This window comes from Daktulosphaira vitifoliae, unplaced genomic scaffold, assembly GCF_025091365.1.
Source record: "Daktulosphaira vitifoliae isolate Bord-2020 unplaced genomic scaffold, ASM2509136v1 Scaffold_4, whole genome shotgun sequence".
Lineage (NCBI taxonomy): Eukaryota > Metazoa > Arthropoda > Insecta > Hemiptera > Phylloxeridae > Daktulosphaira > Daktulosphaira vitifoliae.
In genome coordinates this window covers 5,712,882-5,740,698 of record NW_026099575.1, presented here as the reverse complement: position 1 = coordinate 5,740,698, position 27,817 = coordinate 5,712,882, and the positions used below count along the sequence as shown (strand labels likewise).

General features: G+C 34.3%; 1 protein-coding gene across 4 annotated transcripts; it reads right to left on the bottom strand.

Annotated features, from left to right (window-relative positions):
* Window positions 1-592: 592 nt before the first annotated feature.
* Window positions 593-26,070, bottom strand: LOC126905229 (uncharacterized). 4 transcript variants are annotated; one of them, XM_050684750.1, is made up of 10 exons: window positions 25,944-26,070; window positions 6,525-6,593; window positions 4,875-5,165; window positions 4,671-4,721; window positions 4,411-4,536; window positions 4,208-4,340; window positions 3,578-4,025; window positions 2,523-3,505; window positions 2,199-2,427; window positions 593-2,115 (listed from the first exon to the last, which is right to left on the bottom strand). In XM_050684750.1, exons 2-10 carry the CDS (start codon window positions 6,531-6,533, stop codon window positions 1,773-1,775), a joined length of 2,613 nt encoding a protein of 870 aa, XP_050540707.1. In that variant the 5' UTR covers window positions 6,534-6,593; window positions 25,944-26,070; the 3' UTR covers window positions 593-1,772. The 4 variants fall into 4 exon arrangements, with proteins under 4 accessions (XP_050540707.1, XP_050540704.1, XP_050540705.1 ...); XM_050684747.1 differs by lacking the exon at window positions 25,944-26,070 and adding an exon at window positions 15,025-15,354; XM_050684748.1 differs by lacking the exon at window positions 25,944-26,070 and adding an exon at window positions 8,988-9,185.
* Window positions 26,071-27,817: the final 1,747 nt, after the last annotated feature.

Sequence of the window (27,817 nt, the reverse complement as noted above, 5' to 3'; positions counted from 1 at the left end):
TCACAAACCGCTAAATCAACGGTTTTATATCGAGAGATTGACTAGATAACCATCTCTGCCCTTTGATTGAGTACGACCTGCACTGTTATGTTTTCCAACAAGAGCTTATTGAAAACCGATTAGTCTACTAAGAAAACATACTGCGTTTTTCATAATTAATTGGGTTGTAATATAGAAATTTACATATAAATGCATGTAACCGGAGAAGCTGTTGAAATTGTTGCACTCGTAAAACAATACTAAACAAAAATTACCATTCAACTTGAGCGAATAAACATTAATTTACATAATGTAGTTATGGTAAAATACAATAGAACTCTTTACTTAATGTCTAAATGTTAAATAGTTACATTTGAACATTTGTTAAGCGTATACTCTTACAACCAGAAACAAAATACCAGCGAATGACAGGCAAGAGTCTGCTACTGATATAATTTAATCTCTTTTAAGGTGTATAATTACAGAACACCAAACCGGATAAGTTTTTGAATATTGAATGATTTTTTAATCAGCCGCCAAACGTTGTTATATAATGTTATATAATTATGATGATTGGTGTGTAGGTAATGTTCTAAACAAAATAACGCCAAAATTGTCTCATTTAACGTATAATTTATGTATCGTACAGGTAAAATAACAGTTCGAATATAATAATATTACAAAACTACAGTTTTTTTAATTTAAGCATGCGTTTTGTTTAGATAAAACTGAAAAGGAAAAATTAACTTTAGCAACAATTATTAATTAGTGCCCTCACTATGACGATCAAATCACAAGTATAAATATATATATATATATGTATAATATAATATAATAATCATTATTATTACAACCAAAATTCCCATCAAATTATATTCAAAACACAATCATTATCTACAAAACAACTGAGATCAACATAACAAAATATGATACTTATATAAAAAACGCAAGCTAATATTAGTGTATAATATTCCTATGCACGCGTCACATTATATAATTCATTATGCATAGACAATTCATAATATCAAATTGTACGCATATCGTAATTATTTTTTTTTTTACATTATACAGTCTACATAATAGAAAAAATTCGAAACAAAATTAGGAACATTAATTTATAACCTCTGTGATTTTTTTTTTTTTTTTGTAGTACAAAACTAAAATGTTTATACAAATTAACAATCAGTACATTTCGCTAAGTCTATAAATTGACCGCTAAAAAATAATAAATAAATAAATAAAAACTCAAATACAGTTTACGTCATTGACATATGTAAACTAATGAACAGTCCTAACTTAAAATCTACTGGCCCATACATTTTCTGACAATATCAATTACTTTACGTCGAGTAAGCTAAAAACTAGTCGATAAAAAAATAAACCGTTGTCATCGTCGCGGTATCGAATTATTAAAATTAAATAAATATAAATGTGACGGTCAACTCTTTCGATACAACTAAATTTTAACAATAAAATAATATATATATATATATATTTTGCCAAATAAAAAGTCCCAAAACGCATTCCATTAGTTTACAAGGCCAACGGTTTACTCTATAAACTTATCATAGTTTTGTATTATTTTTAATTTCGATTAGGTTTTTCGTTTAAAAATAAATAAGATATTATAAATAGTTAATATTTGGCTTCTTTGAGCTTATCGAGTTACATTAAATTACGTCATCGCGGTATAACAGTTGAGATGGCTGACATTTTTCTCGTAACTGAACGACCAAATGAAAAAGGTTGCAATTATTGCGCATAAAGATTTCGGTTCCAGACGTGCGTGTCGATTACGTGCACTCAATAAAGTGCCTTTGTTCGATCACAGAGGGTCGTTGTATTTCTTCAGGTTGTACACCGGCGGTGATGGGTTGCTGGTGGTGAAGGTGGTGATGTGGTCGAAGGTGAGCGTACATGTCGCTGTCGTCGTCGTGTTGTTTGTCAGAGCTCCTGAATACGTTATTTTGATTACTGTCGTCCACGTGTTCGGTCATCATGCTGCCGTTTGGGAAACCGACGTTGCCTGTGTGGTAAGACTGGTGGTGGTACTCCGGGCTGTTTCTTGGTTCGGACAAGACTTCGTCTTTACCGCCCGCGTATTGTGGCCTGCACGATGTGGTCTTCCAATGGGTTCTATGATAAAAAATATATATAATGAATTAGAAACACGTTGTTTCAATAACACATTTATAGTATCGTGTTTCAACAACAATTACCTCAGTCCGCTGGCACTAATATACGATTTCTGACAACACTGGCAAGTGAACGGCCTCTCGTTTGTATGAATACGCTTATGCAGTTTTAGGTGGACTAATTGAGTGAATGTAGATGAGCAAATCTCACACACGAACGGTTTATCTCCGGTGTGCAGTCTAGAGTGAGTCTTTAAGTTTGAAGTAGAGCTGAATCTTTTCTGGCACACGTCGCATTCATGTGGTCGTTCTCCTAAAATAACAAAATTAAAAAGCAATGAGTCGAGTTAAATACTTCTCTTGTAATCCTCGATGATGTTATCGTTTAAAAAATTAAGATTAACTTACCGGTGTGGACGTAGTTGTGCTTTTGTAGATGTGCCAATTGTGTAAAACTTTTACCGCACGTCTTACACTTGAATGGTCTCTCACCAGAATGCGTTCTCAGATGCACTTTTAAATTGGACAGCTGGCCAAATGTCTTGCGACAAACGTTACACTCGTAATGCATTTTTCCGTTTTTCTTGCTTATCGGGTATGGTAGGGACCGGTAACCACGTGAATTTCCCGAACTGCCCGGACTTCCACATGGTGAAACGTCGTCAGGAGACATAGAGCCTGCTGGTGGACTGCCAGCGCTTGACTCTACGGGATGGCTGCTCGGATAATGACACTGATAACCACCACCGTTTTGAGGAGGGAACAAGTGCGATTGATACGGCATGTAGTGTAATTGTTGGTTAGCTGACGACGAGTACATGAGTAGCGAATGCGGTGGACTTCGGTGCATCTGGTGCAACGGTGGCGACATTGCTGGTGATAATCCTTTGGTCGACGAGTCGGGGCTGACCGATGCATTTACATAACGCTGTACGTAAGGTACGTCAATGGGCATCTGCTGCTGTTGCTGTGACTGAAGAGGCGGCGACGATACGGTTATTGGCTGACCAGTGTTGGATGACTGTTGGTCCTCTTTGGTTTGAAGCAACAAGTTTTCTAGTAGAGATTTTTGGTCTCGCGGGTACGAATATATGACTGAAGGCGGCTGTATGACGACAGGTTGGTCGTACTTAAGTTTTTTTGGCTGTGACTCGACAGAATCAGTCAAAGCGCTAGACGAAGATGGTTCGGCGTAACGTTTTGGTGACGTTGGCCTAACGACGGCGACAGGTTCAGATGCAACAGGTGATGGTGTCAGTTCTTTGTGCGGCTGTTCTGGGTCTTTGCGATATTGCGACGCCTTACGCAGCTTAATTTTCACCTTGAGAAATTCGTTGGTTTCCACTTCAACAGCAGCTTCTTCGTCAGCTTTTGTTATTTTTGACTTTTTGCTATAACAACATTAAAAAAAAAAAAATCAAATACACCTTTTTTAAAAAAAATCATTTTATTTTTTTACATACCTATAATCTAATATACAATTAGAATTGTCATCAGAGTCAGACAGATGATCGGGAGGCGTGGGCGCATCGTCATGATACGTATGACTGTGATATCCTTCGTCAGACCGCACTGAGTTAGATTGAGCATATCCTTGGGTCTTAACCTCATCGTCTATTGGTCTTAATCGCAGACCATCAAGTCTAAGCACATCCGAGTGGACAACATCTCCGTAATCTTTCATAGGACTGATGAGGACTCGACGCATAGACGTTTCGTTGTTGGTCATAGCCTTGTCAAATTCGTTGCGCATGTCGTCGTCTTGCCAATGAACTCGATTGACGGTCTTGAGCACTACATCCGCACTATCCGTAATTTGGGGTGGAGGTGTGGGTGGCGTTGACGACGAAGTTACTGTATCCGGACCGTCAGCGATCATTTGCATAGTAGGAGAAGTGGAAATTTGAATTTCTAAAAATAAAGAGTAATGAGTGGTCAATATAGAAATTACGTGCTAATGATCGTTATACGGGGTTACGGATAGGCAATTCTGTTACACCGATGGCAATAGAACACCGCATCTGTATTACTGGTACAACGACGGGCACTATATCAAATTATATTTCGATAAAAAAACAATATTGGCTACTTACTTCCTTGCATTTTTTGTATCATTTGTTCCACACTTGATGGATAGTTCAACCTTTCAGCAAACTCGCGGCAGTACCATACTAACAGTTCTTCGTTAGGATAAATAGGGCGTATAGTGTAGAAAAATATATCGGTCTGCGTTTACAAATAACTTCAAATTAGAATGAGTTTTTTTATGAAAAAAAAAAACCTATTGAATACTCACCCCACATTGGCAGGCGATCAGGTTTTGAGATTGAGGCGAATACGGTGCACTAACGTATCGCATCCAATTCGATTTGGTCTCATCATAAGTGTTTATGTAATAAAACGGTTTGTTCTCTTTATAGATCTGTAACGGTAAATGGGACGGTTAGATTTGCGCGACACGGTCGGAATGATGGAAATAATAGAACGCTTTATAAATAACAGTAAAGATTCAAGAAGATAGTTTTAATGTAAAATAACCAAAGCGAATTTATTTACCTGTTGGCGAATCGTCCGCCAGAAATTGTCTCGCTCTAGCATAAGTTGTACCTAACAATAAACGGACAGAGTTATAGATAAGAGAGTACACATCATTAAACCGGGTTATGTATAATAATAATAATAATTATTGTAGACAATAATAATGTTAGTAGGTCATAAAGCAAAAATTCAAGCAGCGATTCAACAAATTTGAAAACTTACCCTCCAGAAGTATTTCCTCTTTCCGTTTGGCGCATGTTCTTTGACGCACACTTCTCCGACCAAAGGGCCAAACCTCGTGCCCAGAGGAATGTATATTGCGCTTTTGACGCCGGTGATTTTCTTGCCGATTTTTTTTAGTTTAAGATTCCTAGGCAATGAGCTTTCTGCTCTGTTTGGGTTGTTGGGATCTGGAGGTTGGTCCAGTACGATGTAGTCGACGAATTTGTCGAATTCCTCTTCTTTGATAGAGTTGAAGTCTAAAGGTAAGTCGGTGTCCATGGGTGGCGTTTCCTGTTGGCATTCCAATCGATATTAGTCGTTTTAAATATTCAATGTTGTCGTGAAAAAAAGATCAACAGACGACCAGAACAACAACAACAAATTGTAAAAATAAATCAAGCGGCGGTCGGGTACATTCGTTCAGGGTCGGGATGTTTAAATCTATTCGGTTTCACCTTCCGAGTATTATTTTTAGCTAAATGTGCGCGGCATTTAGCGGATGTATTAATCTGACAGTTGGCGGCCAACATTAATATCTATAGAAATGCATACATTGTTATAAAATGAGTTTGAACGGCCAAAGGGCTGTCGAGAATGAAAAGCGGTGGCGGTATTGCACAAATAACGCACGTTGTTGGTGGGCTTTGACGCGCGGGCGAGGCGAAGGGGAAATGCAGTAGAATATGGGTCACTAGTGCCAACCGAAAGCCCTACAAACTGCACTATCGATCTCACCGAATGTCGCCGCCGTACACAATATAAATATGTATAAAGTCCATAAAATACGTGTGCGAGTGTACGTGTGGTACTGTACACCGTGTGCGCGGTGCCAATAAATTTCGTTGTGACGCGTTTGGAATGATGTGCACAAAACGAGGTTTGCTCGGTGCGCAATGAAAGTCGAAATACGATAATAAATAATTTACACCAGTGAATCTAATCTATTTATCTGATACTTAAACGGTCGAGTATAAATAGCGGCGACCTTAAATCCGCGTAGATACGCTTGGACCGTCTGGAAGGCCGTTAGGAAACACTATAAATCTATTTTAACAACACCTACGAGCGCGTAGCAAGTGGCTGTCGACCATGTTCCGCGCGCTGGAGAAATTGATGACCACAAGGGTTTAATTAAGTCGTTAGTCGTTATGAACAACGGCGGTAAATAAACGATAAAGTACAGAGTTGTGGCCGGCCCGGGGGAGGGGGGGGGGGGGGATACTCGCCAGACGGTTTTTAACACGGGTCGACGAACTTTGACGGTCGGGTAGTGTACTTTATATTCGATTACACTCGGTGGTAGCGATGTCTGTGCGGAGAACGAAAAAAACGTAGCGAGTTGAGGCGATCCGGCGTCGTGTATCACGTATCGATTTTGAAGAATGAAAAACATTTGCGGGGGAGGGACTTGAATAAAATAATACCCAAAAGATTAAAGACCGCGGAAAAACGCGGTAAAAAGTGTATTGTCGGAGGTCCGGGGCGACCGCCAACGTTTTACGATCGCCGCCAGACGAAATCGATATTGTGACCCTCCCCGCGCTCGCCGAACGCCATAAGAGGCGACCAAGACGGCGGCGGCGGCGGCAAATAAATGGGACGGGACGCGTTTATTGTCGTTTGCATTAGACGCCGATAATAACGATTTACCTGTCTCATTGTGGCTGCTGGTGAACGCGTTCACAGGTCCTCCATAAATTGTCGACAACGATAGACCGCCTAAAACAAAAAAAGAAAACGAAATTCGTGCGTTAGCTAGTGTACTACAGGTGAACTGTGGAATTTGTACAATACATAATATTAATAATGTCAATAAGAGTTATTGCAACGCGACGGCGCATTGTTATTTTAAAATGCACACACCGCGGGCTCAGACGAATGCACAACGATTTGCCTCGTGCGATTGGTCTGCGAACACCTGATCAAACGGATGAAACACAAAAGAAAAATAAATAACCGATTGAATTTGGCAACGAAAAACTGTTGTGGCGGTCGTCAAAAGACAAAAGAAGTTGGTCCGAAAGTCTTAACGTAGTTGTAATTATTTAGTGTTTATTTGCACCCGAGGTGACCGTTGTAAATAATAGGGCGGCCTATCATTTTAACGTGCGATGGCGCCTTATTTTACATGTATTCAATGGCTAGCGCGTAAATAAATATCCGCGAATCCAACGCCGCGGCGTTTACCCAAGAAAAATGAAACGCGAGAAATGTTGCACGTCATCCAAGCGATTATCACTGCCGCATTAAAAAAATATATCTGTTATCGCGCGAAAACAAATAATTTTATTTTAACTACAAATTATTGTCGCCGTTTGAAATTCGAACGGTCTGCTCACCTCCGCGGCAGTACTTCCATTAATATAATAATTGATGGCCAATCGTTAAAACAACGATAATAATTAACATTGTTATGTATTAGGAGCGATTATTGTTGCAATTAGCCCAATGCGCAATGTTCACAAAGCTGTTAAGTGTTACGAAACGCGGACTTCGCGTCGGATATTTTTTTTTATGCGGACGGATACAAATTCATTATCATTAATTTTATGGCATCATCGCGTCTAATAATTATTTTATATTTTATGTTCAAACTCGTTTGTCCTCTACTCGAGAAAATTCCCCTTAGTATTACATCGTTGTCAGCCATTAACGACGATTTAAAATTGTATTTTATTTTATTTTCCATATTTACAATATAACCAATAATAAAATCGACCCGTGTAAAATATTTTATATGCATTTATATTAGTTAAAACAATTTATTTTGTGTTAGCTAAGTACATCGAACCATACAGACAGGTGTTTTTTTGTATAATTTCGTCAACAATTATTTACTCTTTGTTTAGTAAAAAACACACTTTTTTTACTTTTAGCTTACCCATAATATATTACGCGTTCAATACTATTGGCCTTATGTATTAGTATCGATAAAAATGATTACCATATTTTTCAGATTTCGTTAAGTTTACCACGTCACGTTACAAATGTAATTTTATATTTTATCTTTAAAAAATAAATATGCGCTTAATTTCATTACATATTAAGTGCATTATGCATTTTGGTCAAGGACGACCGTTATCAGCTGAGACTCAACACTCATAATTTTATTTTCATATCAACTGACACACGTTTATTGAATTAATTTTCAAAAAATAATTTCCCGTCGATTTCTAGCGCAAATCTGCAATTAATTATAAAGACAACCATTCGACAAGAAAAAAACCCCCTAACAAAACAATTAGAGCCCTTCGGTCCAAAAATTCAAACATACGTACCGATACAGTATGGAGAACCCTGTGAATTTCGTCGAGCATTCAATAACCTAAAATATAGTTTTTCACACTTTTTTTTATAACTTTGAACGCCATTAATAGAAACGAATATTCAACGGATTCCGTACGCGCAGTTTAGGAATTGCATGAATTTACTTAAACGTATTACTTCACAAGTGTTCAGACTTTGAGTATTTGCGCAAATACGTATTATAGATCGGACGCTTTAAAAAAATAAGCCAATGCACAACACGAGTTGGGAAAAGACATTCCGAATGGTATATTTCAGTGAAAACTACTAAATCGACTTAAGACGACTGTATTTTTTACAATGAACATTACTTCATTACACTCAATTTATGACATCTAATTGGTTATCTTGGAACATATAAAGTGAACGTTTCTTTGCAGGGTGACGTTGACGAAAAATTACTCGAATAGGGTCAGAGTGACAAGTGCAATTACGACTGATTATTGATGTTCATGGCTACAGCCTTGAGTAGCGTTTTATTGTCCACTGCACATGCAGCGCATATTATTATTTATCATGCTTAAATTTAATATCAAATCGCGGTTTATAGTGTCTCAATGTCATTTTACGTAACGAATATCGCATAAATAATGTTCGTCATAATTTTATTTTAAATACAACTTGCGATAGGACCCGTGTTTAGTTAAATAAAAATTACTGTTTACATTAAAAACATAGAAATACTTTTTACGATTTCATCGTACACACTAGTGAAATGAATCCACGAACAATTGACAAACATCGAGTTTTATTTTCTTACAGTAATAATTTTTCTTACTTTTTATATTAAAATTAGTGTATTCTTACCCTTTTGCAGTAGACCTTTGGGAGCAAATCGATTTTCGATTTGAATTAATTTTCAACGCCACACCGAAGTAAAGTGTAATTGTCAATGGAAACGTCAAAAGCTGTACTGACCTAAGACAACGAATCGTTCTGTGTGCACCGAATTCCGGATTGCACGTAGAGGATGCGCCACATCTCCGCGCCGACCCGCCAATCGCCGTCCCATCGACGCGTCCCTACAACGACGTGCGCGCGCCGTCCCGCACCCCATCTATCACATTACTCGCCGATTGCATTTCCGCATGCGCTGCGATGCACCGAGCGACGCAAGCGCACCACTCCTTAATCGCCACTACAGACGGCATCGTTATCGGTGGATGCAGAACAGCGGCGGTGGCGACACACTCTCGCTTTTTCGCGCCAGCTTATTACCGCTACACTGTTCAAAAACTCGGTCAACGGTCAACTTCGAGTCACGATAATTTGGTATTCTTCTTGCACATCATTTTTATTCGTAATAATTGTATTTTAAAGACTAAAAAGTTATAGCGTACTATGTTATCTCTTTTTATTTCGCGCATTATAAACATTTATGTAACGTTTTAATGACATGTTTATTTTGTAAATACACGTGTTCACGAACAAACTTTTTAATCTTAGAAAAACTCGCCTAATATATATTTTTGTTAAAACTGTGAGACGGGAGACAAGCAGCGGATAGTGTGGGTTAAATTATATATAAATATCATCCTTGCAGCGGTGTATAGAACGAGTGCAATGCATCAAGGTCATCGCGTAATGCGCCCGAGTATATATACAGTCCGCATACTAAGCGAACTGGGTCAGGCGCTATCTCGTGTAATAATAAAAACACCGCGAAAATGCATACTCAAAATAAATTACTGTCAAGTTGGATTGAGCAGCCGTTTCTGTCCCTGCTGTTCACGAAACATCACTGCCGTCGCGGTTTTCCCATTAAAATGACGTCAAGTAACTCGGGGACGTCTTCTCCAACGTCGTTGTAAATAATTATTGTTCATAGATATTATAGCGGACAAAAGTTCAACGGGTCACCAAGATGACGACAATGTGTAATATTGAGGACGTTCGGTCAGTGGGCGTGGTTAGGCCGAGCAGTGTGAAAGAAAATCGGAAGTACTCCTTCCGTCCGAGTGAAATAGTCGGTCAGGCGACCGTCGGGGGTTTCTCCTCCTTTCTCTTCTTATAGTCCCCCCTCATTTAATTCACCACACCCGCGCACTTGACTTGACGTAACAATGCGTCGTTCTTCCGGACCGCGACTGATTTGTTTTGATTTAAGCCCATGTAAATATATTTTCGGCCGATCGAAAAAACGAAGGTAACTGGCACGTAGTTGCTATTCTCAGCGGTTTGCGGTTTAACTGCTGCACCGCGGTAAGCGAAAACTCAACCGGTTTTTCGCCTCGGGTCAATGACCAACTTACACACCGGTAACGGTAACCTAACCTCAATCTATACATTTTTCATTTGTATTCGGTTGCCGGTAATAATAATTCTTTTCAATCATTTATTATTATTATTTTTTTTTTTTTTTTTCTATCAGCTCATTGACCTTTCGGATCGCGCGTCCGTCATTCACAACAGCCATCTCTAATTAGTTCATTATTAGCCGACGGCATGCCGCGGCAGTCGTCGCCGTCAAACGCTATCACTATCAGCGCGCGAACGATCAACTCACCGACGGCCGACCGAGCCGTGTAAAATATACAGAGGTCAACAATCGCTGGTGGCACCTCAGAACACCACAGCTACCGGAAGTTTACAACAATAAAGCACGACGAGCCGCGTCACAAATGCCACAGACTTGAATAAACAGCGATCCGACTTAATTAAATATACGTCCTCAGCGACGGTTTTTGTTTCATTTAACGGCGCTGAGGTTTTAATGAACATCAAACCACAGTAAACTGCTACTCAGAGATTGCGAAAACTAGTTGTTTACATGGAGCGGGAAAAAATAATTTACTCTTTAAAATTTGTTTTCAGTCAATAGCTTGTATGTCTGAACGACGTGGAGCGGTGTAAACACTTGAAATGAGAACTTACTGGTATCGATAAAGGCGTTATATTATTTTCTGTATAAGATTTTTTTTTTTCGCTCGAGCATAATGCATTTTATACCTACATGACCTAATTCGCTTTTACAGTGTGCGAAACGCCAATGAAATGAGTAAATAAATAAAAAATATTGTTCGATAACGGAATACTGTGCACATATTAATAACGCACAGGAGAATGTTCTACGCTGTGCTTACAGAAATAACCACAGCTATTCTATAATGAAAGAAGCAAAAGTGTAAAAAAAAAATCTTACAAAGATAGATTGCAGAAAAAAACGTCGAGTAGAAAAATAAATACCATTTAGTATATTCCCCTCTATGCTACAGCTGTTCCTTGTCAGTGCGGACGACTATTACGGGCAATGCGCTACACGGCGGTGACCGGTCATTGAACCAACGGTAGCGGCGTCGACGACAACGCACCGAGTGCGTGGTCGTGTCTTCGTAAAATCAAAAATAATGGAGACTCGAACAAAGAAAAAAGTTATGCAAAAAGTAAAAATAACCCATTACAGCACGACTTTATCGCGGGGGTTCTACAAGTGACGGTGAAAAAAGCCAAAAAGGGGATATATGCGCGAGCCGACGAAAGAAAAAGCGCCTAGCATCGCCTGGCTGACCTCTTTGTAAGTGGAACGACGAGTCGGATACTCTTCTTTTCGATAAACGTTTTCTGATAGCAAACAAATATTATCATATGATATTCTATCAATACGGTGTTACAACACAATGTAATAGGTTGTCCTAGACGCGACCTCGATAACATTTCATGTCCGTCTTACGGTTTTTATACTACCAATAAAAACTACCCTTAGAAGATCAAAAAAAAACCTTCAAACGGTACTTACAAGGACACAGAAATAATCTATCGAAGGTCAGAAATTGTAATAGTTTGGGATGTCTTACCCCAGAAATCCCGTAGGCATAGGCGTAAATACACCACAGCACGACAAACCGTTCATATTAACAATAGGCTCAAGTATTCACAGTTTGAAGAGCAACCGCACTTGACATGTTAAACACAATATAATTGCATCGAAGGCGTTTTTTTTTTTTTATTGTGCCGCATCAACAACATTGCACGTAATTGATTTATTTTTATCAATACTAATGTAAATCCTCGACCTTGTTTTAACCAGTGCGGTGTTATCTCATGCTACAATGAAACACTTATACAACTTGAATTTTTTATTATTTGTTTATGTTAATATGCTATCGATTCGCACACGCTATCTTTACTAACTCAATGCAATGTGTTATTAACAATAATTTGATATTTTTCGCAATCCAGGAAATATATAACGTGGGGCCGGCGGACAAGGTCAAAGCGACGACTATTTACCTGCTGTTGATCAACAGCACAACGTTGTATCTTGTAGACTGGATGTTTTCTCTTTTTGACGGATGTTGCATCATTCCGAGAATTACGGTTAAACCGTTAAGGGACAGGAACGAAGCAAAACGTGTGCATCTTGTAAAATATTAGATGTTTTATGCTATGCTCTAGGCTAGGTATAAAGAAGTTAACGACTAGTATACATTTCACAAATGGACTTAAATAGGACCGATTAAATTCCCGACGTACGCGTTACAATATGAATATCGTAGTGTGATAATCGGCGGGAACCTTGAACAGCTTAGCGTTGTCTAAATGGTACGTTGAAAATAATTATAGTTGTGATGAAAACGACGATTCCAGGAACGGAAGGTCCATTAATTTGTATTCCCGGCACGGCGGCAACCTTGTGAGAGCAACGCTTACTCGCAAGGATAACGATTATTTTTTGTAGGATTTTTAAGTGTTTTTTTTTTTGCAGACCAACCATAATAACATAAGCGGCGGTGGCCTCGGTGAAGAAGCCAATGAACTTGGCTGAACGTGCGGGGACGATAACAACAACGTCATTATCTGCCATCAAAATACTGACGCGATCCGAAGCAGTAGAATGTACCAAAACGGCCGTGTCGATCCGCCCGAACGCTAAAACGCTTCTCCTCTCATTTCCTACGCATAGACTGCAAAAAAACACCTCATAATTTGTCCCTTCCTATCGTTTTCGTTTAACGTGTCCTGCACGTCCGTCAGAGATAAATGTAATAACAACGACCGTGTAAAAATTCATTAACCTCAGTCCCTCGGGAACAGGCCCAGCGGACTGCGTACAAAAGTATTTAAGGATTGTATCTGAAACGCAGTAGATTAACAAATTATTAACGGGACACTGCGCGCTATTTTTGAACATTAAAGGTCGAGCAACGCATTTTGGCACGTATCGCGTCCCGTCAAATCGTTTCAATTTATACGGTCCATAAAATCGTGCATTTTTTACATATTATCAACATTTTTATACATCTGTGAACAACGACCAATGGTGATCTAAACAAATGCACTCTGGTGACTCGTGCAGGATGTGAGAGGTCATTCGCAAAAACCCCCGACCGGCCTACTATGATCGAATGTGAACACCATCGTAAACAACAACAGAGTAATAAAATCGGACGGTTCGGAAACTCGTATAGTTGTCAAGTGTCGTTTGGCACAAGTGACGACGATCGAATATTGACACTGCAGTACACGTTTGTGTGTATACGAGTGCAAGTTTTGTGTCAAGATACTATTACTACTGTTTTTTTTTTTGTCCTGTATATTTTTCACGGGCGAAAGGCCATGGTTACGCCGGGTGGGGGTGATGACGACTACGGTGGCAGTCTGGTTGTGTATACGTCGCGCAGTGTACTGTAGCTGTGAGTTCACCGACCTTGCATATGACGGCCGTGGGGGACTACTAGCGGGGGGAGTCGGGCCGACGGCCGGCAAGGTCGATCCGCGTGCGCGTTGTGGCTCGGAGGGGTAGTGTTCCCTTTCGTCGCTGCCCTCGTCACACTCCCCGGGCTTCACAGATCTCCCCTCTTTCTGTTCGAGTACAATGCACCGGTCAATGGCTTGTTGTTCTCGCCTGGACGGCTATTAGCGCGCCGCTAAAATCATCTCCGGCTAATGAATGGTGATAACGACCTGTTGAACGGCGAGCCGGTAGTGCAAGGACCCGCGACGTATAACAATGAATTCCCCGTAAAACATCAACCAAGCTAGTAGTGATGATGTTATCAATGCCATTTCTAATGTTGACTAGTTTAAAATGAACGAATAATTTGAAAATGAGACTGTTTATGGTTAATTGCTAAAACACACATAATTAAAGTCGAATCTTATAATAACTCAGCGTTGTAATACTTTTTCGGACTATTTGAATATAAGCGACATCGGAAAGTATTAACTGGCAGAAAATGATTGATGAATTCACAACACTCTATTGGATTTAATTGGCTATTGATCCGGTTGTGTATTAATTGTGTTGATAAATTAAAAGAGGTAAACAAAATATCTGTGTCGTGATAAAAAAAAAAGCTACCGATTGGATAAACTGATAAATTTGAAATATTTTATAAACTGAAAAGTACTACTTATTGTGCTTCTCAGATCAGCGCTTTATTTATAATTATATGTTTGTACATTTATTATGCGAGATAGTTTTATCTTTGATTCAGTTTTAACCTATCAAAATAGGGTATCAATCCTTAACATTTCGAAAACGCCTTACAGCTAATTGATTAATGGTAAGTAATAACTATTTATGGAATAATTCATACTCAAGAACAATATAACAACTATAGGTCAGTTTAACTGAAAATAGTATTTAAACACTTCTGCAGATTTTACTATGCGTTTCAAAAAATGTTTAATTAAATTGATATGAGTTAGACGTTATAAGGGGTATCTCACGCCCTTAATAGATCAGTGAGAAATATTGAAAAATATACATAAATTATTTTGAATCAACGACAGTAATTGAAAAATATTTAGTACACACCCATCCCTCATTCCTTTTTTTATGTTTAACAACAATAATGATTATGAAAACCGAACAAGAAAAATTAACATCAATGACACTCACTTGATATTTCTTTGCTATATTTGAGTTATCCTATGTGCACATATTCCAGCACAAACGATATAAAATCCTTTATCAAGAAGTAACACAAAAAAAAATGTTCACCAAACCGAACAACAAAATTATATGTTCGCACAAATAAAACTTTAAACAAATTTGAGTCGTAAATTAATGTTTTAAATACCAGATTATGTAAAAAATAAACACACGTTCAATTAAATGTATCAAAATATACTGAATAATTTTATCTTATTATTACAGAGTAACCGATCGGTGACGAGTCTCGCACGGTCACCTGTCTGCGCTAACACTGCGGATCAAAGCACTTCCTTAAACTTAACCTTCAAAACGGACCGACCTCTGGTGGAAGAAACGGTATCTCCTTCCAACCAAATGTGACCGGTTCTCGGCGGCGCAGCCCGAACGGTCGATGAACTCTGAAAGTAAACGCCACAGGTAGTCATCACGGCCAACACGTTAGCCAGCGGTGGGGGTGCTGGAACGGCCTATACACTATTATGCCTATGTGTGTACGCGTACGTAGTGTCTTCATAAGACCTGCCTTCAGCCGCGGTTAACGGTACAACACTGTGTATAGTTGTACGGGCAACCCTAAAAACGGTTCAGGGATGTGTCCGTGAGAAATTCGCGTAGGAGACTGCGGGTGGTGTTGTTTAGCGTGGGACAAATAACGAAAACGTACCACCTTTCAGTATCGGTACCGAAAACGTAAAGGTGTTATTTTCCATGTCCCGGCAGAAACCAGCTATTGAAACTGGTTTTCGGAAAAAAAGACTAATTGTACTCTTCCTCTCGGTGGACATTAGACAAAGCGTGCGTTATAATTGTTATTCGGCCAACAGAAATCAGGTTTCCGGGCGGAAAACCAAGTGTTGCGATATACAACATAAGTCAAAGTTCGACAAACCCATTACTGGAGGTCATTATCACTGTACGCAAAACCGTTTACACACACACTCAGTTTTAGGCAGGTTTCCCGGACTTTTGAAATTTACATTTATCGGCAATGCGTGAATCTATGATAATAGTCGAATGGTTTCTTCTCCTTTTAATTGCACCTATCGGCGACATCTCTGTCAAGTTCATCGACCCGTTTACCGGTTTGTCCGGCCATCGCTCCAGTAAACTATATTCCCGTCTTCGAGCCATTGACCGTTCCAGTGACCACCGCCGAGGCGAAAATTTCATCGCATTCTTCACTGTCTTCCTATTACACAACAAGATTTTGGCAAACGCTAAATTCACGCCAAATCGAATGTTTGTCGTGACGACTTTCATAGCGCTACTTTACAGAACAAAACATTCGACTTGGACCCTCATAGCGAATACCTTGATGCAATTTGGAATTCTTCGCCGTTTTAATTGGCGTATAGGGCAGTGACTTTAACGATGGTCAAACGTTCAGTGGCCTCTATCAAAGAAGCCTTGGTAAGGGGCGCGGTTGTATGGTGTTATAGATTTGTCAAGGCGACCGCCGGCGTACGGGCGGCGTTACGACGGCGTTTAAGTAAAAGTCAAAAAGAACGTGACTAAAACGTGTACGCATACAGGAAACCGTACACCGTAACATGCGGTTAGTGAGAGGATGAACTTGGTCATCGGCGGCCGTTGACCTAGCTAACGACCGTGCGCATGCGTGTTACCAACATCACCACCGTCGGTGGATCAGAAAGTAGATCAAAAAGTCAACTCATCTGACGTCACGGGTGCCAGCAGAAATCGCTTTTAATTCATTTACCTCCATCGTTGGGATAACCCGTGACGGCAGGTTTCTTCGCAACGCCCAACTGTCGTCCAATTTTCCCATGGTTTTTGCCAATCTCTTACCTCGAGGATTGAAAGGTCGAGTACCGTTTTTAAACCGTCTCTGATTTCGGGCTGAGTATTGGACTATATGCACTAAAGGAAAACGCATTACACCGGCCGCCACCGGAGATGAGGGAGCTGTTCTGACTGACAGGTGTTGTTCAACGTGATCGTTGATGCGATACGGTCCCTATTATATATCTTCTGTATATAACCGGTAAAACTCCGCATCGTGTGTTCTATTATAATATTGTAAAATGTTTCGGCACAAGATGCGAAATGTCTAATGCATCAAAAGAGGACGGGCGATGATAAATTTCGCAGCATCACTGCGGCCAAGGTCGTGTCATGACGGACGCGCAGTTCACCGAACTCGACTCCGTCCACATCTCAACGGTCGTAGTGTGTGTGTACTTAAGATTCGCATTATTTGAGCGACTGTTTTTTTATCGTCGAATCTGCGTTATTTTTTAAACACCGCACACAATTGGTATTATGATAATGCACAGTTTTTTTTTTTATTTTTATTATGTTGTTGTTGTTTAGAATCGCAGATGATTCATCGGCGAATGGCCATCAGACTCACGATTCGAATAACAAACCCGTATTTAAATTGATATTGTAATCATATAGTGATATATATATATATATATTATTTCAATGACGACAGTGAGCGCACAACAATAACGGCCGAGGCTGAGACGATGGCCGTGGTTAGGAACGTAAAGTTGAACTACGGTCGTTGACTCGGACGACATAACGGATTCCAACATTCCTGGCCGGTACATATACATCGGAGCTACCACAGCTCGGAATCAACTGACGCCGGCAGACTGTACACGAACGACTCCTATGTATTTTTCGTTACAATTATCTCGTCATATTGTAAAGCGTCTAGATATATTCATTTGATAGCCATCGAGTGCACGTTCATGTGTATACGCACAGTTTGTTGTTTGGACGAAAGCAAGAGCGGTTTCATTATCGAAAATAATTTTCCTCTTATTCGGGAGACTAGTTGAAGCATTTCAACGGAAATAATCATTTTTTTGCATATCTCATTGTAAAAATTAGTAACAGTGTTCTCAAATACATACCGTTAAGTCCAAGTTAAATAGCTACCTCAGTAAATCTCGAAAAACCCATAAGTTACATCACATGTTTACAATTTTATCATAACCGTTAGAACGCGACAAAGTTCTTTCAAACATTTCTTGATAAAATTTTACCATAGACAATCGATAAAAATTGTCTTGAAATATGACTATAGAAATCAAATTTAAACTTTGATTAAAATTTTCATGATTTTTTTTGAAATCCTTTACAACTACTAATACACTTAAACTAAGATAAATTACAGATAAATTTTTATCTGATAATTAGATAACAATCTTATAATTAGATTTTAGAAGTTATTGGGTACAGCGTCTAGAAAATTTTAAAAATCTATATTGTTAATGTTTATTTTACATTATATAATGTAATATGTGAATATTTGTTAGTTTTACTCAAGAATGACAATTAATTAAGAACTCTTGTATCTACGCTAAACCTTAATAGTGAAACTCATGACTCAAGTATGACAATCGTTTACGCAATAGAATTTACTGATAAATATGCTTAAAATATAATATTTGATTAAACTGTTGACCATTCTAATCACTATAAATTACACGCTAGATTAAAAATATATCGTTTTATAGATTTACAATAAAATATATATTTAAAGAATTTTGAAGTTTATATAAACTAAAAAAATATCAAATATATCTAATGTAGTGGAATAGTCAAAAATAATCACAAGAGTTACACAAGCAAACACAATTTATTCTAAAAATTAAAATTTGTAATCGACTGTCATTAGACTTATAAACCATTAGCATTCAACAAAATATATCTAATCCATTCGTGTTTCAAAATTTCACATTTTTTTTAGTTATAAAAAAATTACATCTGCTACGTACTTATTGAATAAATAAAATTGTCAATGTTATGCAATCAAAAAAAATCAATCCTCTTAATTGTAAAACGACTCAAAATGGATTTTTTTTTAACGATGAAAACTAGTTTCTTAAATTAGATAATTTTTGTTTTTAAATACATTTTTATTATGTAACGAATTAATAATTTATTAATTCAAATAAAATTTACATTACCTTCTTGGCTTTAATAAAACCATGTATAAAGTAATTGGTAAATATTTTAAGATGATAAGGACAATTGGTAATACTGCATATATGAAATACTCAAAAAACTGAGTGTTGGCAAAATAAACAATATAAAATATACATGTATTACTTTATAAAATAAATATGTGTTTTAAACAAATGCATAATGTCAATTACATCACACTCTAATATGTCTATTAACAATTCCAAAATGAAATGGATACGTAAAGAATATTCTTTGAAATATCAATACAGCAGATAAATTTTAAACACAGAAAGGTCAGAATAAAGGGGGTAAAGGATATTGGTTTCTAAGATCTCCAGATTTTATGGTCCAAATCAGTTATGACCAACTTGAACATTAAGACACTGCATTATTTTCTCATTATTATTTTTTTTTAATTTAAAATTTAAGAAAATGTTTATCAATCAGTTTGAATTTTACCAATAAATATTATTTAAAATACGTTTTACTTTCAGTCTCCTTATTATTATTTTAATATGAAATATTATATAAAATTATTCACATAACATAGAAAATGAAGTGGTCCAAGTGATTTTACCTCAAAAACAAAAAGAAATTATAATATGTTTATAAATTAAAACTTCAAAAATTAAGTAAATAGTTATATTATTTTATAAAAATATTTACTAAACTAATGGAAATATTATTCGTCACCCTCAAATTTTCGTAAAAATTGTAATTATAAAGATACCCTTACGGAGGAGAAGCCTATCATGTAAAAAATTTCCCGGCGCCCCTGAGAAGCAGCGACCATAAATATTATTTTGGTGTATAAATAATATACATAATGAATTATTCAATTTTAAAAGTTTGAAGAATCGTTTCAAGTCTGATATCTCATGCAATGTCATGCTTATTTTGAGTAAATCATTAACTAAATTATTATTTTAAGACTTGTTAATACTATGAATTAAAATATAATACTACCACAATAACATATTTTTGGTGTAACACTATGGTGTTGTTAGTATGTTAGCAAATTGCAATTTTTCTTGAATTTTAAGTAGAAAAATATATTTTCAAGATTGGTTTTAAAAACTATTGGGCGCAGAAATTAATGCATTTAATTAGATTATTGTATACAAAATTATTTCATGGCAATATACTAAGAAACGCAATAAAATCATTAAATTTTTTCCCAGTCTCATGCGCTTTGGAGGATAAAACGAAATCGGTAGTAGAATATGCGCAGACAATAGTAATCGTTGCGATAGAGAAGAAAAAATGTATGTCAGTGTGTTAGATTCCTATACAATATCACTAACCGACGACAAAAGCAATTATTGTCACTTTTGCTTGCAATTCCATAGTCGCCAATGCAACCAACGTGCCCGGAATATCGTAACCGCACAGCCGCGCGACCATTGTTTTAAAAAACAGTTCATACATGTGCCACAATACAAATATGTGCAATTCAAAGGGGTCTGTGCTAATTTTACATCGCGTACATTTCCATCGGATAGCTCGTATATTTTATGTCCACTAAACGGCGACTGTTACATAATTGACCTTGAGTCGATTAATACTTGTTAGTTAGAAAAGTGGAAACTAAATGTATGGGACCTACGCCTTATGGATCAAGTTAATACATACAATGTGCAAATAATAATAAAAAAATAATTTTCTAAATTCATAACTAGTCAATAGTTAATCATCGATAAATTTTACAGTAAATACACCATTGCACGGAGAAAATATGCTCAAATATTTATCACAATAATCGGTTATCGTTCGGTAAAAATATGATTTGTCAAAAATATTATTATTTAAAAGTATACATAACCGACACTTAGAAAACGTACGTGTAATTACAACTTCTATTACGTTTTGCATAGCATCCTGCATTGTTTGTATTTACCAAACTCAGCCAAGTATATAATTCGATTCGAGTAAAAAATTACTGTTATTAACAATTTTAACAACTTAAAACTGTCTTTACTACTCAAAGTAGTAACAAGTAGTTCACTGACTTTAAAATTCATAATACAAATAAGTGACAAGTAAAATAATTTCGAAAAAAAATATTTGATTTATTTAAAGTTCCAAACGAGTGTATAATTATACACCCTAAATACTTTGGTTTTTTTATAATTACATCTACGACAATAATATTACTTTTTCAACTCGCAAACTGTACAACACAATAATACAAATAATGTCAGTCTATGCTTAATCATTCTAGAAGATTCTAAACAACACAGTAATTATACAAAAGAAAATAATTGCTTTTAAGACACAGAAGTGTGACGTCGGTGGCTAAGTTTGTTATTACATCCTTATTGATGCTTTGCATTTGACACAATTCATCAAGAATCATACAAGAAACTTTTAATTCAAATTAATAAACTTTTAAGTAAACCATTTACTTCACTTATTCCCATTATGAAACTAGACTAAGTTTTGGTTTATTTTTCTTTGTTTATATAACATCAGACTCAAGTCAACCAATAAATTTTTCTACCCCTTGAGCTATTAGTTACAAACAATAACTTTGTGCTTTTTAGACTGAACTGAATATTTTTTTAGTAAAAAATTAATGTTTTCATATCTACAATATACATAGTTTTGTAAAATGTAGATTCCAACAAAAGAAATGATACAAAAATTTTACATATGTATACTCCGACAAATCTAAAAAAATACATCCTACAAACTTCGAAAAATATAAAATTTTCTAAAAATCCTATTACAGATTGACACATACGTGATTGACTGATATGTGTGGTCCAATTTAAGGGTTATGATAAAATAATTACATTTCCTGTGAAGTAAAAAATGTTGATAGTGTTTAAATAAGACGATACGTGAAATGTAATGTTTCTAATATTATATATAGTATTAAGTGAATAATATTATATTGGAAATAATCAAAAAATATATATAATTGCACAATTTTTATTTATTTTATTTTGTAGATTTTATTGTGTAAATTTTAATTGTATTGGATGCTAAATAAATTTAGATAATAGTATAAAGCAATTATTATAAATAAAGCATACTCATTTATTTATATGATTCTTCGTTGTTTTTAACATGTATTGTATTAGTTTTGCTGTGTTTACATATGTAAAATTTGGAAATGTTAGTTTTGTTGTAAATTCCAACAAAATTTACCATACGGCTAACCATTTTAATAATTGCCACATTAATTATTTTGAGAAAGCTTTTATATTAATTTCATTTTTTAACCTTTATTGATATTATTTATTTTCACATTATTAGTCGCAAATTAGTCGTAATATAAACAACCTAAAAAAATAATTTTAATGTTTTCTCAATGTGTAATAATAAAAAATCGTAATACTTGGTACACGATATTGAACTATTTAATCTAGTAAAATTAAAGAGTTTCAATAAAAAATTTAAGTAAAAAGCATTTCATGAAAATAGTCCATTTAAGGGAATATTTTATAGAAATCTACGAATGGAATAGTTAAAACGATTTTTTATTATTCACTTCAAAGCAAAGCTAAAAAAACCGAACCAGATAATAACAGAAGATTTCATTCCATAGACTTTATCGGTTAAAATGTATGTGATATTTATATATTGAACACAATAAATCGGAATAAATGAATAAACCTCCAAACAAATTTTTGTAAAAGTACCGTTCAATACATAATCCCGGATGTTTCATATTAATTTTTTTTGTAACAAGATAAAGTGTTTACAGTGTTCTTAAAAGTACATCTGAAATGCGGTTATCGGAAGGTAACGGTATAGTGTAGTACCGCTGCATTTTCTTGCGACATCTGCGAGGTAAGGTGTACAATGTATGTACACAAGTAAGGGAGGATTTGTACAGATATTTCCATAATAGGAACGGAGAAGAAGAAAAAAAGCCAATACAAACGCTCATGTAACGGGTATTAGTCAGGTGGTCATGTATGGGGTTTTCAAGCGTAACGGGATCGACCGTCAATGTGGAGGAGGGTGCTCGATTGCAGTATAGCGCTGTTCTTATGTTAGGTCATGTTTGTATGGGTACGTTAGGTTAACAGGTACATTTCATGGCTCAACACAATGAAACCAGAACATAAGAAGAATAAGATTTCAACTTGAGTATTTACTTCCTTAAACAGACTACCAGAACCTTCCAAGGTACATCTGCCACATCTCATAGCAACAATACTGCGGTTTTAAATGCAATGAATAATGAACGATACGCACTTCTACCGAGATTCTCATTATCATTATTAGTATGATGTATTGTTATTTATAATTTTGTCTTTGAATTGTAAATCAACTGTCGGTTAAATTATTTCATATTAATCGTACAAATATTTTTTTAATTAAATTACACAATCTATTTGTTGAAAAGTGGGGTGTTTTATTTTTAATAAATATTCATTAAGAATACTCTGCAATCCATTTTTCGCTATATAAATAATTTTTTTTATAAAAACGTGCAGATTAACATTGAGCTGATTTGTCGAATCATAGTAAATATCAAGTTAATTATATGATAAGAATTGATCATTTATAGCTAATATTAAATCAAGTTAATTGTAAAAAAAAATTACTTGAATTGGTAAATTTCAGGAGTAGCTTTCAAAATTAAATGGGAATCTATAATTATTTTTATTACACTAAAGGGGACGGATTAAATAACATTTTTATTAATGGAAAATCAGTTTTTTGTTGTAATTTTTCAATGCGAATTACAAATTTTTTTTAATAGGCTTAAAAACTTTGAAACTTTATTTTACTAGTTATATAATATTGGAGAAGTGGATTTATTCACTTCAAATATACAAAATATTTCTTTTCTAATTCATATTCCATCAATTAATTTGAACAAACTTTTACTTAAAGAATATATATAAATGCATATAAATCTTCTCTCAGGCAATAATACAAAACTGGCTATCAACAGACGAAATATTGTTTAAAGTGTTCTTCATTTATTAATTAAAAAATAATAATAGGTGTCCATTTATCATTCTAAAGGCACTCCCTTTAAAAGCTACTCTAAGGGATAACTTGTTCATACAATTAAATTATTATTTACTATGGTTTACTATTTAATAATGCAAATTTTAATCTATACTATGGTCACAACTAACGGAGATGCTGGGGGTGGTTATATATCACCCCTGTAATATAGATCATTATTTTATAAAACTGAAAGTAAAACATTTTTGTAATGTTTGGTTTAATTGTAATTTCTTGTTTAATTGTTCTAAATAAAATATAGTCTATTATTTGAAAAGCTAGAAGTAAAATATTTTTGTAATATTTGGATTAATTGTAATTCCCTGAATTATTGTTACTAGACCAGGAAATAAATATTTATAATATTTGAAAACGGTTGTATTATGAATTTTGTAAAAAAAAGAAAAACAAAATATTTTAGTATACAAGACGAAATTGAATGAATTAAAAAGGAGAGAAAACTTCGGGAGTACCGAAGGTAATCTCTTTTCGCGTGGTACGTTTGTGACATTAAGTTTTCATTAAGTGTATTATTTATTTATCCTGTTTTAAGTGTATCATTATTTTGTATGTTTTACTCTGTTTGATTATATCTTTAATAATTACATTTGCGTTATTATTGAACTATTATTACTATAAGTTAGAACAAAAAGGTTGTTACTTATATTTAAATACAAAACCCCTAGTCCTAATTTTCTAAAATTATGTAAAAATTAAATTTTCAAGTTTTTAAGAGAATATTTTGTACACTTCAGCATTTTTGCTTTTGTCACGCCCAAATCTGTCAATTTTATGAAAAAATCATTACTTAAAAAAAAAAAAAATAATATTTTTAATAAATTACACTGTATATGTATATAGATAATAAAGCAATTGTTTTATAAAAAAATGTATTTATCTTAACATGCTAATAAATAATTATTGAAGCTATTTGTGCAAAAAACATAAATGTAGTCTCATACATATCTATGAGCTGGGTATATTTAATTTTGGTATCGTTGATTTTAGTTTCAGTTCAGATTCCAATGAATATTTCTATTTTTCACTTTGAAACCGGTTTCATAACAAAACAGTTGAAGCTTCATAAGAAACATTTGAAAGGTATCGTCATGAAAAGTGGCACTCGAAATTGGGGTAATATCGCCAGTAAATAATGACTACCAGTGAAAGAACAGTGTTTTTAAAAAAATATTGTCTAATCAAATTTTAAAAAGTCTAGTAAATAGTTTTTATAACAAAGAAAATATTTAAATTAAGTCTTTTTGTAATATCATAATTTTTGATACTATGTCATTAACTGTTTATTCACTGAAAAATTCTAATTTTCAGGATAAAATAGTTAGGGTGAAATACCTCATTTCACAATTTTAAATAAATGGAATAATTTTGTATTCATTTTGCTGTAAGAATTATTATCAAATTTTCTGATCCATATACATATGCTCAGATATCATGTTAAATGTATATTTAAAAAAAAACTTATGCTTTATCTAAAAATATACATTTACAATAACCCCAATTGTTTACAATTATCTGACTTCATCCTAATTAAAAGTTATTTTTTTCTTAATCATAAATATTTTTACATAATTACTATACAAAATTTATCAGAAAATAAAATATTTATTAATTTTATGAATGTCAAATATCAAAATATAAATTAATAAAAACTTAAAAAAGAAAAATCTCTTGATTATTTATTCGCTGATGAAGAACTCCTATTTTACCTAAACAGTACTTAGACAAGTATATAATTACAAGTTAAAAATTGAAATTAACTTATTCTGAGATAAGTCATGGGTTCAAACAATGTATACTTTGATGTATACTTTAATAAACTGTGATTAACTTAGGTATAAAAATGATTACTATATAGTCATTATTATATGTTACTCAATAATAATTTTAATACACAAACATCATATAATTGTTAAAGTAATGTCAAATTATTTCTATTTTAGTTTTACCTATGATAATTGAACATCAATAGCTGTACAAATTTCTTAAGAACTAAGTCTTCATAAATTTTTAAAGGAAAGCTGCTTACAAATTATAAAAATAACTGACTTTAATGGAAATATTTTTTACACTTTTTATAATATAACGATTAACAATAAATTTATATTCACTGGTTGTTTTTTGAAACTTTTAGTCGTTTAAATTTCTATTAAAAAAAATGCAATCGAACGTCATTATTTACTCAACTTCTGTAAATTGTATTAAATGTATTTTTCAAGGTAATAAAATGTACAATATTGCATTTTTTGACATAAATGTGATTATATTTTTATTAAACTTTCATATTTCTGCGCCAAATAACAATTTATCGTATAATATTTTATAACTATTACTTCTCAAAATACCTTTGACTACTAAAATGTTATTTCGCTAATATTTCCAATCCGATGTAAAATGATAAAGAATTTTATTGGTTACACATTTTACTCAATTTAGTTATTGTCTTTTATTTCTTCATATGAAATTAGAGCATGGATTTATTTTTTAAATGGCATTATATAAAAAACTTGGTTACATAATAATCAATCTACTAATTAGAAAAGTTACTAGTTAATAACTTTTTTTTAACCAGTATTTCGGAAGTTATTAACATTAAAAAATAATCTGAGGGAGAGGTTACATCTCCTAGAATACTTTTATATCTGCATTAGTGGTAACCATAACACCTATGGTCACATAGGCACAAATTGGGGGGATGCTATGGCTATTTAGCACTAACAAGAAGATTTTCCAATACTTTTAAAATATTGCAAGGAAAAATAAAATCATTATTTATAGTATTGTATAAATTATTTCAAATATTATTTATACAATATTAAAAAATAGTAACTGTTTCTTTTTCACATATCGTTTTTTAATACTGTAAGTATACAATGTTATCTGTGTAGTATGTGTCTTTCGCTTTCGAAATACTGGGCGAAAAGTCATTTTCTTAATTAGATAATTTTCTACTTATAAGCTAGTTAAATATGCTTATATATAAAAGTGTTCAGTAAATGAAGAAACAGGTTTCTATTGTTTTCATTATTTGTAACAATTGACCTGTTCCTTTACTTTTTGAACACTCTGTATATATTGTTATTTAAATATATAAAATTGACACCCACACTAAAAAATACTTAATAATTGATTAATCAAAAAATATTTGTCATTAAAAAAAGCCAAGAAAAAATATACGAAATTATTTTTATTTTGTAAGTAGTTGAATGAATTATGGTTAAATACTTTCCAACTTTACATTAAAATTTAAGTAGCAACAATGACCCTTAAGAAATAAATGAACAAGACAAAACGAACCACGTCAATAAAATTTATCATATTATTTTTTATCTTATACGTTACACTTTGCATTTTTTTTAATGATAACTACAGGTTTTTATAATTAGTAGACTGTCTTTATAACTAGACATTTTTTATGTTATTTAATTGCTTTATATAGTCCATATTATTAACATATTTATAACTATGATTTGTAATCTCGAATGATTTGAAAGGGCGTATTTAATGACTGAACTTAGCAGATGTCTTTGACCTAAGTGATATGTTTCATAACCTTGTAAATAAAATAACAATAAGTTATTTGCTGTTATTAAAAAATAATGTCAGAAAATTTATTTCATTGATCATTACTGTAAAATTTTTATTTATAAGTAGTTAGTTTTTATTAAAAATCTCTCTATTCTCCGAAAAGACCATTCAATGAGTTTTAACGAATGACACATACATTTTCAGTGTTTTCATGTCCATATTTTTTAATGAGGGGTAAAATATTTTACTCTTCAATCATTACATAGCCTTGTCCATAAAAATGTTTTATCCTTAT